This window comes from Caenorhabditis briggsae (genome assembly GCF_000004555.2).
Source record: "Caenorhabditis briggsae complete genome, chrII, whole genome shotgun sequence".
Taxonomy (NCBI): Eukaryota; Metazoa; Nematoda; class Chromadorea; order Rhabditida; family Rhabditidae; genus Caenorhabditis; species Caenorhabditis briggsae.
The window spans coordinates 9,688,055-9,698,732 of NC_013486.2; the positions used below are offsets into that span (position 1 = coordinate 9,688,055).

The following is a 10,678-nucleotide window of genomic DNA, read 5'->3' on the forward strand; positions in this document are numbered from 1 at the left end:
TTGGAAGCCATTTTTTCGATTTTTCTGGTCAATATTTCCGGACAAAAATTCCAAATATTTTCGGACCTGGAAACAGAAAAAAAGTTCTGTAGGCCTCCGGAGGTAGTTTTTCGCTCAGCCATGTTTGATAGGATTTGCTTTTTTATCTCTCCACTGTTCTCCTAACCATTCCAGATTGTCGAAGTAATCTTTGTGTCTTTGAAGTCAGCCGTGATTTTCTTCCTTTCAAAATATTCGGTGTAGTTTTTCATTTATTCTAAACAAAGAAAACAAAAAAGTCTCAAAAAATGTGACCCTCTTACTCGGATTACAGAACTTAAAAACCTCCACCTTTTTCTCATTTTGAATGCTTCCAAAAATTCATTATGGATTCTCCGAGATGTCAGGACTCTTATTGTGCCAATTTGTCAATTTGTCTTGAAGTACAAAAAATGGAAGACGTCATTGGTTTTGGGAGCATTCGAAAGGTGCTTCTTCTTCTTTCAATTTTCATCATAATCTGTCTCACTTGTTCGTTTCTGTGCACTCACATGCACACACGTGGATCATCCGCCTCCAGTCAAATTGGAAAAAGAGGAGAAGAGGACGTATCAATTCATCTCTTCAACTATTTTCATTGTTTCTTCTTCCTTCCCCCAGAGCACTCTTGCTCATCATTCACCACCTGCTTCCGTCCAGGACACTTATCATTTGGGTTCTAAAATAGCATACAAGAAAAGCAGACGCAGGGATGGATCAGTTGTAAATCTCATGATCCATTTCCTTCCCGTCTCCCCAATCGGTTTGCTTGAGCCATTCTGCGTCTCTTCAACTCTTTTACGGTTCAAGATTCAACCAAAAACTCTGTGGACTTGGGTGTTTTGGGGGGCAAAAAGCTGGGGCGGGGACATCCGCTGGACAAACACAAGTGGGAAAACTTCAAACAGTTTTATGTTCTTTAGTGTAAACGATCATTGTTTGCACGTTTTTTGCCTTTCTACCAACACATTATATAATCTGCGGCTCCTTGGAACAAATTTCAGAAACGAAAACTCATAAGTTTGAACTTTTGAACCTTGTTTCCTGGAGACGTTTTTCTTTTCGGTCATTTTTTGTAGTTACTGCAAATTGAGTCTTTATGTCTTTTGCCATTTTTTTCCTTTTCAAACAGCGTCTTCGTCTTTTTTTGTAAAAGGAATTCCGTTCTTCATTTTTCGTCAAGTGTTTCTGTGTCTTCAAAACATACACACAAATTTCCATTTTCTGAAAAAAAAATCTGTAATTTTACTAAACAATTTTTCTATAAAGTTTTTCAAATTTTTATTAGAAACTTCAAGTTAACTTAAACCTCAGTTTTGGAAAATTTCGTTAGACGATTGACTTTGTATTTTAAAGGGGGATTTTGATGAAAAATGTTTTGTTACATTAAAATGGTTAAGCATGTAATTTCCTAATACTAATATTATAGCGAGAAATTTACGAACCCCGAATCTTCGAAAAACGCTGTTGAAAATTAAATAAGGTGACGAAGAGGGACAAGAATTTGAATTCCCGCGCAGTGAGAAACCTAGGCCAAGGCGGTGGGACGCCTTTTTTACAACGCAATTTTTTCCGGATTTTTTCCATTTTTATTTCTGGCACGTGAAAAACCAGTGTCGACTAAAAAACTGCAGCCGCAACCGTGGCCTAGGTTTCTCCCCGCACCGGGATTGAAATCCTCGTCCCTATTCGCCACCTTTTTAAGAAAAATTTTCACTTTCAACGGCGTTTTTCATAGATTTCATATTTTTTGCCATAATATCAGGAAAATACATAACTCTGGGGACATTTTAATGCAAAAATTAAAAAAATTTTTGGTCGGAGTACCCGTTTAAACAATTTTGTCAGGAGTTTTTACAATTTTGTCATTTAAACAATTTTGTCAGGATTTAAACCTGTTTCTAAAAAACGTTTACGAAATTTCGTGTTAGACTTTGTACTTCTAAATTGCTCTTTACTATTGGACCCAAATCATGATCTAATCATAGTAGATTATATTCCTCCCTCAACTACATTTATTATAATTTCTATCGAAATTTCAGCGGAAGTCATATGATTACCTGCTTCCTATTTATTTTTTTGTTATCATACACCCTCAAAACACCCTTTTTGAGCTGAAAGTGAGGGTGGAGAGCAAAGAGAAACGGGCTCCGTCTCGTTTCGCCCCGTTTTTTCATATTGCTAAGATATCAAAACGAGGAAAAGAGCTAACTTTTTTGTGTCGTTTCGTTATACCCTCACATTTCATTATGCACAACACACATAGATTTAGTTTCTGATTGACTGCGTCTCGTTTCCAACCAGTTCCTTTTCTCCTCCCTTTTTCTTCTTTGGATACGCGGGATGATAAAATGGGAATAATCCTAAAAATCCCAAAGCTTTTTTCTATCTCATGGCTCAAAAAAAAAGAAGCCACAATCTCGGTTTTCTTCTTTATTTCTCTCTAACAAAAAAACATCCCAACAATCTTGATTATTTTGTCTAGAAATAAGGAAAAAAGGGAAACCGAAACAATAAATTGGGTCAAAGGAAACGGAACATGCGACGTCCGAACTCGATGAGTTTTTTTTCTGGCAAGCTTCTTTCCCCATTTATTAGTTTGTTTCATTCGTTTTTTTCTCTTGTTATTTTTCCCTTCTTCCATTTTTCTCTTTCCCTTTTTTGTAATTCTTAAAAAATGATTAAAAAACTGATTCTTGAAAAAAGAAGAGGCGTTTTGAACTGTAGGGAGTCGAACTGACTTATCAGTTTCTCCGCGTGAGCTAGTCTTGACTTCTAGAACTGATTGATAACAAACAAAAAAGTTGTTTAGAGGGGTAAGAGTGTTTAGAGAAGAAGACGGGAAGAGGTACTATTCAATAGATAGTAATGACCATCTAGATGGTGAAAAATAACAATAACATTTCACAATTGATATCGTCGGTTCTGTTGACTGTTGTTTCCTATTTTTCAGTAGGCAATCATTAGATTTTTACTAGGTTTCAAACATCGGACCGTCTTGGGTAATTTGCAACTGAAATTCGATAAAGTTGAAATTCACTGAAAGGGGGTTCAGACCAAACTTTTTTTGAATTTTTTTTTCATCTAAATGTTCCCAAAGTGATGTATTTTCATAATATTATTTCGAAAAAAATTCAGAAAAAATTCGAAATTCCTGAAAAACGCTCTTGAAAATGCAGCTGCGCTCAGTGCTCGTCTAAGAGGTCGCAAGAATCCTAGTCCAAGTCCACTGTGGGCGCTGTTTTTTTTTCGTGTAATTTCCCACCGTTTCCAGTCGTTTTTTTCTGTATTTTCGAAGAAATACAATTACTCAATTGATGAACTGAGTGAGCTTGCATTTTCTAGGATTTCGAATTTTTCAGAATTTTTTCGAAGTAATATTATTGGGATACATAACTTTAAGAGCATTTTATTGCAAAAAAAAAAATAAAAAAATTAGTCCCACCTTCAAAGCAAAAAATTGGAGTTCAATGTTTTTGTTGTGATTCCAATCTTTCCAAACTTGTCAGTCTCGGGAAAAGTGTCCAACGGTTCCTTATATAATCTTCAGATGCTAGATTATCTAACTTCTTTGAACTGATAATGAACTCATATTGTTTTTGTTATTGTTGTCTGGTATGACCCTATCTATTTCTCTCTAAAATGTTCTTCTTCTTCCTTACCCGATCATCTTTTTCCTTTTCTTCTGTCTGTGTATATCGATGTGACAACAGTCAATATGTTGTTTCTCAAATTGAAAATCACGGTATCAGTTTATCAAACCGTCTCCAGGTCTTACCCGCCATCGACTTCCAATTTACAGACATTTACTTATTGTTCAAATTTCGAATTTCAAATAAATTCAAGTAGGTTTCCCCCTTGAAATCACAAATTGTATGACTTGATCTGCATCAAACGTCGATCAAAAATCCAAAGAACTGCTTTCCGATCATCTTATCAGTAGAGAGAATGTCTCTGATAAAACTCTCTAATTTTCTCGAAAAGGGACTCAGGGACTTTTCTGTATTACCTTTAAAATTCTTTAAAGCACTTCAGGCTCTTCTTTCCAGATAAATTAGACATGTTATTTCATCTCTTTTGTGTACATCAAATACAATCTTCCGCCGTTTTCCCGCCATTGTTATCATCAATTCACTTATTTTCTCTCTCCTTCTCTCTCTTTCTTTCTCTCTCTCTCTCTCTCTCTCTCTCTCTCTCTCTCTCTCTCTCTCTCTCTCTCTCTCATTCTCTCTCTCTCTCCCTCTCTCAAGTGATTTGCATTTCTTTCTCTCAATTTTTCAACTCACTTTTGAATTTGTAAACTTTTCGAACATTATTCAAATACATTTCTGTATAATTCCCACCCTTCCACTTTTTCTATCCAATTCGAACTATATTTTCAGAATGGGCTATTTTGCAAAATTATTCCCACCGTACTACAAATATCCAGTTTTGATTTTCCTTTTCTGTGAATTCGTCTACTCTGCATTCGTTCTTGCAATCTCAGAAGCCTACTACAAATCAGCTGCACTTATTCTACCAATTGCTTATAGGTTTGTTTCCTGGAATTTCCAGAAAAAATTTGATTCCTTCTTCAGGATTTTCGATGATACAGTTAAAAAGAATAAACCAGGATTTGACTGGTCTCCCGAGGAGAAAGATATTCTCGAAGTGGTAATAACTCAACTTTTTCATCTCAATTCAGATAATTTTGCTGTTTTCAGTACAAAGTACAAATGCTATTCCTATGGGTTATCTCTGCAATCGGTGTCATTTTGTGTATTTTTGTGATGATTCCACAATTTTTTGATTTCAATGATAAACGAGGAAATCCAAGCCATCTGGTATAGATTTAAATTTTTTATTTCAAGAAAATTATCGAGGTGGAAGTATTAAGGTTCTCAAAAGAACTGAAGCATAGTTTGGGACTCTTTCTATTTTGATTTCAAAAGTCCGATGTTGTTGAACCAAGTAATGTGATTTGAACTCTTGATTCCTACATTCTAATAAGACAAAGGATTTTTTAACTTGAAATTCGAGTTCGTGCTTGTTTTCAACAAAACCGTGCTATAGAATTCTGTCTAGGGCATTTATGGGATTATTCAGGTGAAGCAAAAACCTTGGCAAGAACATTAAAAAATAGCAAAAGACTCTGCAAAAACTGGGAAAATGAACCAATCTGGTCTGAAATCCAACCAAATGTCTGAAACTCCAGCCAAATTTTCAAAGTGGATATTTTGACCCCAAATTTTGGCAATATATATGTTCCATATATTTTTCTCCAGTTTTCCCCGAAGTTTCAGCCAGATCGGTTCATTCTCCGAGTTTTTTGCTATGTTTTAGGTTTGTTGCCTCACCTGAATAACCCCATTATAGGATAGGAAGGAAACGGCGGCCTAGCGGTCCTAGTTGTTTCTGGGCTGCTGATTTTCGAAAGACCGGACTAACCAGTACACGACAACCTACACACGGCCTGAGTCACTGCCGGCCGCGGCCCCAGTTTGAATATGATTTTCAGATATATCTTGAAAATTGTATCCTCCACCCTCATATTTTCATAATACAAATCGTTTCCATTTTTAGTGTCTGGTACGAAAAAAACTGGCGTGGGTGATGTTCCTGATCGTCACCGTCTACATCATCGTTCTGGGTATCGCCGTGTTTTGGGCATGGACCGACGGCGGTGCGGCAGCCAAACACTTCCATGCACATTTTGATGGAGCCGAGAAGGAAGAAATCTACATCACAGAACTGGAAGAAGCGTTCGATTGTGAATCAGACGACGATCAAGAGGTTGCTGAAGTGACTGTGAGCATGTTTTGTTGTGGTTTTTTTTGAATTCAGGATTGATTATGTCTTCTGCTCGTTTCTTCTTCTTCCTCCTCTCCTTGATAAATAATGGGTGACGCATGTTTCTGGAATGATGGAATGATTGGCGTTTTTGTGATATATAATATCCCAATTATTCATCTAATCCTGATTCATATTGCTCATTTTTCAGATGTGTTGGGAAAAAGTCAACAAAACCTTTATTTCTCACACATGGCTGGATATCCTCTTCTTTGCTTACCTCTCGGGTCACATTCTGGTTTTCGCTTCTCTGCCTTTCTTCAATAGAAGTGAGTCTAACAAGGAAACCTCAACACCTGTGAACCCAGATTTACAGAGTAGGTTGAGAATAACCTATTTAGGAACTTCTGAAAATGTTAGAATCCACTAGCCAGTTTCAGCCGAGTTACCGTAAAATCTGTAATAAAAGGGCCTCCTAATTTTTCTCGTTTCCCGTCAAAGGTTTAAAAATTTTTTCAACTGATAAATGATAAATTAAAAACATTTCATCAGTTGACAAAGTTTTGATATCTTGCGGAGGAATTGAGATAATTGAGTTCAAACTTAATAGTATGAGAGCCCTTCTATATTAGGTTCTACGGTATATCGGTTTCAGTACCGAAACATCTCGTTTTCAGTACATTTTTCAACTTTTAGGACGTTTTAAAACATGTAATTTGATAAGTTACTCTCAGAATTTAATGAAATTTCAGGTTTCAGACATTTTCTTTAAAAAGGTTTTTTTTCGATTTCCGAATACTAGTGGCTGAAAAATTCGAGAAAATGTATGAAATGTGAATTTTTATTTGTATCCAAGTATAACCCATTAAGATTCATGCTCTAAAACATCTTAGAAGTTGAGAAAACTCTTCGAAAACTATTTTTCCACTGAAACCCATATACCGTATTTCCTCTGATAGAAGCCCAGACCGTCAACTTTGAGCTCAGTTATTCCGATCCTTAGGAGAGGTATTAAAGTTGTGTCAACTGATAAATTATCCATCATAATCTCACTGATATTTTATCAGTTGACAATCATTTGGCATCTTTCACAGAAATCGGGATAATCCAGCTCAAAGTTGACGGTTTGGGTGGGCCTGGTTTTCAAGGTTTTGCTGTTGCCTTGTAATACTTCAAGATTGAAAGTTCAAATTCGTTGGTTTTCAGAACTATTCAAAGATGACGATGAATTCATAAATGCGACATCGGACAAACTACTGGATAATTAAACCACCAATTTTTTCTCCATTTATAACTTAGTCTTTCGTGACGGGTTTTTGAATTAAAAACCGAATCGCCGTGCTGCTCCTTTTCTTCTTTCCTCTTTTGTAATCACTTATTACTGTATGAATCTGGCAACGCTCTTAATGTCAATGGCTTTCATAAATTTTGTACACCTTTGTAAGAAAAGACATAAACTTAAAAAAAAAAGTTTCTGATTAGAGAAAAAATAAATAAGTTTATTTGAACAACGAATGTACAACAAAAAGAAGAGTGTGAGCGGGAGTGGCGTGGAAAGATGGAGGTGATGAGATGGGAAGAAGAAGAAAAAAAAACGAAACGAGAGATTCGGCGATTTTGAACAATACATTATCACGCACGACCCCATCCAACGAAAGCGGCACGACGAACCTTCTTGCGGGCGGCTTGAATTGCAAACTGTTGTCCTTCGTAGTTCGTGGCTCCAGATGCATCAGATGTGGCAGCTGGAGCGGAAGAAGCGACAACGGTATCCGTGCTTTGGGCTGCGTCGTATCCACTTGATGAGATTTGAGATGAAGCGTCTTTTGGTGCTGGTGTTGGGGTTTCTTCAGCAGTTGGGGCTGGAGCGGCTTCTGGAACAGGAGCTGGTGCTGGTGTCTCTTCAGCGGCTGGAGCGGTTTCTGGAGCTGTGGTCTCCTCCGCGGCTGGAGCGGCTTCTGGAGCTGGTGCTGGAGTCTCTTCGGCAGCTGGAGCGGCTTCTGGAGCTGGAGTTTCCTCTGCGGCTGGAGCTGGAGTTTCTTCGGCAATTGGGACGGATTCTACAACAGTTTCTGGAGTTGGGCCAGCTTCTGGAGCTGGAGTCTCTTCAGCGGCTGGAGCAGCATCGGTTGGTGCGGCTTCTGGAGAGGCAGTCTCTGCAGCAGCATAGGCATCGGAAGAAGCTGGTGCTGGGGTGGCTGGAACAGCTTCTGGAGCGGCTTCTGGAACTGGGGTCTCCTCAACAGCTGGGGTGGTTTCTGGAGCTGGAGCTGGAGTCTCTTCGGCAGCTGGAGCGGTTTCTGGTGCTGGAGTCTCCTCTGCGGCTGGAGCTGCTTCTGGGGCTGGGGCTGGAGTCTCTTCGGTTGCTGCGGCTGGAGCTGGAGTATCCTCGGAAGATGGAGCGGCTTCTGGAGCTGGCGCGGCTACTGGAGCTGGAGTCTCTTCAGCGGCTGGAGCGGATTCCGGAGCTGGAGTTGGGGTTTCCTCGGTGGCTGGGGCGGTTTCTGGAGCTGGAGCAGCTTCTGGAGCCGGAGTCTCTTCAGCGGCTGAGGAGGTTTCTGGGGCTGGAGCTGGGGCATCTTGTGGTCCTGTTGATGGTGCATCATATCCCGCAGAAGCTTCAGCGGCTGGTGCTGGCTCCGCAGCTGGAGCAGGAGCAGACTCAAGAGCAGCGGCATCGGTGGCTGGGGCCTCAGTTGGAGCAGCAACGGCGTCTGGTACTCCGGCGACTTCAGGTGCGGCAGTCTCAGCTGGAGTTTCACTTACTGGGGCTTCGGTGGCTGGAGTTTCGGTGGCTGGTTCGGCTGATGCGCCATCGTATGGTCCGGCGGCTGGAGCTGGGGCGGCTTCTGGAGCAGCGGCTGCTTCTGGGGCTGGGGTCTCTTCCGCGGCTGGAGCAGCTTCTGGAGCTGGAGCTGGGGTTTCCTCGGCAACTGGGGTGGTTTCCGGGGCTGGGGCGGCCTCTGGAGCTGATGTATCTTCAGCGGCTGGAGCGGCTTCTGGGGCTGCGGCGGCTTCTGGGGCTGGAATTTCTTCGGCAGCTGGGGCGGCTTCTGGTACTGGGGCTGGTGCTGGAGTCTCTTCGGCAGCTGGAGCAGCTTCTGGAGCTGGAGCTGGGGTTTCCTCGGCAACTGGGGCGGTTTCCGGGGCTGGGGCGGCCTCTGGAGCTGATGTCTCTTCAGCGGCTGGAGCGGCTTCTGGGGCTGCGGCGGCTTCTGGGGCTGGAGTTTCTTCGGCAGCTGGGGCGGCTTCTGGAACTGGGGCTGGTGCTGGAGTCTCTTCGGCAGCTGGAGCAGCTTCTGGAGCTGGGGCGGCTTCAGGAGCTGGGGTGGCGTCTCCTCCATAAGGATTCTCAGCTCCTGGAGCAGAAGAAACAGTCTCAGGAGCAGGTGTTTCTTCGGCAGCTGGAGCTGGAGCTGCTTCTGGGGCTGGTGCTGGTGTCTCCTCGGCAGCAGGGGCTGCTTCTGGAGCTGGGGCTGCTTCTGGAGCAGGAGTTTCCTCAGCAGCTGAAGCGGCCTCTGGAGCTGGTGTCTCTTCAGCGGCTGGCGCGGCTTCTGGGGCTGGCGCAGGGGTTTCATCAGCAGCTGGGGTAGCTTCTGGAGCTGGTGTCTCTTCAGCGGGTGGTGCTTCTGGTGCTGGTTGTTCAGAAGCTGGTGCTGGAGCACTAGCAGTACCATCAACGTATCCAGCTGGGACTCCTTCAGCTGCTAGAGCTGTAGCGGCTTCTGGAGCTGGAGTTTCCTCAGCAGCTGAAGCAGTCTCTGGAGCTGGAGCTGGGGTTTCCTCGGCGGCTGGAGCGGCCTCTGGAGCTGGAGCTGGAGTCTCTTCGGCGGCTGGGGCGGCTTCTGGAGCTGGGGTATCTTCAGCGGCTGGAGCAGGCGTCTCCTCAGCTGGAGCAGCAGGCTTCTCTTGGTCAGATGTAATATATCCACTAGCTGGTGGAGAAAGCTGCTTTGGTGGCTGAGTTGGTGGAAGAATAATAGCTGGTTCAGTTTCGGCGGTCAAGGTTTCAGTGAATGAGTTATCTGGTGCACCATCAGCAGCGACGGTGGTTGCAACTTCAGCTGGAGCACCTGATCCTTCAATGGACCCGGATCCTTCGACTGTAGTGGGAGCTGGCTCAGCGGATGGTTCAGGAGCACCACTTGTTGCTGGCTCTGGTGCTGGAGCAGCAGCGGCAACTGAAATTTTTTGAATCAGTAGATTGAAGGAAAATAAAATAACTGACCATCTCCTCCGTATCCGGTATCGACTACGGCAGAGTTGACAGCAGCATCAGTAGACTTGGCAGCAGCTGCAGCATTTGCTTTCTCTTCTTGTCTCAACTTCTCGATTTCAGGTCGGAATTTGAAAATATCAAGGAAGTTATCATCATTAATATCTTTGATAGGATAGATTCCAGTAGGCTAAAAACGGAATATTAATAAAAACTGGATTATCTTGGATGGAGTTACATACCGTATTAATAGCATACTCTCCAATAGTCTTGGCCTTTTTCAAAAATGCTAGTGTGCGTTTGATCTTTTCTCTGAATAATAATGATTGTTGTGGGAACAGGGAGCATCAGAGAAAAACTCACACCAGGGGAAGAGGTGCCGCATAGATGGCAACTATTAGTATGGCCAAAACGAATGAGAATCTCATTCTGAAATAAAAAGACAATAAACAATGAAGTGGTCAAGTTGAAGAATCGAGATATATACGAGCTAATTATATAAAACAATGCATTAAGCAAATATGAAGAAGGAAAGATGAAAAAATGAGATTAGAAATAGAAATGTAAGGAACGAATTATTCGAAAAGTAGTTGGAAAGAAGAAGAAGATTTAGGCTGAACGATGGCAGAAGCGTTATGGTTTTCGCCTTATGCCTTCAGCGCCTTTTATAGAGGC

At 42.1% G+C, this 10,678-nt stretch overlaps 2 protein-coding genes across 2 annotated transcripts; one reads left to right on the forward strand and one right to left on the reverse strand.

Annotated features, from left to right (window-relative positions):
* Positions 1–4,401: 4,401 nt before the first annotated feature.
* Positions 4,402–7,055, forward strand: CBG02562 (the record flags this gene model as incomplete). The annotated part of the gene is made up of 6 exons (XM_002630803.1): positions 4,402–4,550; positions 4,596–4,671; positions 4,722–4,841; positions 5,581–5,805; positions 5,999–6,116; positions 6,994–7,055. The coding sequence occupies 6 exons, from the start codon at positions 4,402–4,404 to the stop codon at positions 7,053–7,055; spliced, it is 750 nt and encodes a 249-aa protein (XP_002630849.1).
* A 364-nt stretch (positions 7,056–7,419) lies between these two features.
* CBG02561 lies at positions 7,420–10,431 on the reverse strand (the record flags this gene model as incomplete). The annotated part of the gene is made up of 4 exons (XM_002630802.1): positions 7,420–9,968; positions 10,016–10,193; positions 10,246–10,315; positions 10,367–10,431. The coding sequence occupies 4 exons, from the start codon at positions 10,429–10,431 to the stop codon at positions 7,420–7,422; spliced, it is 2,862 nt and encodes a 953-aa protein (XP_002630848.1).
* Between the last annotated feature and the right edge of the window lie 247 nt (positions 10,432–10,678).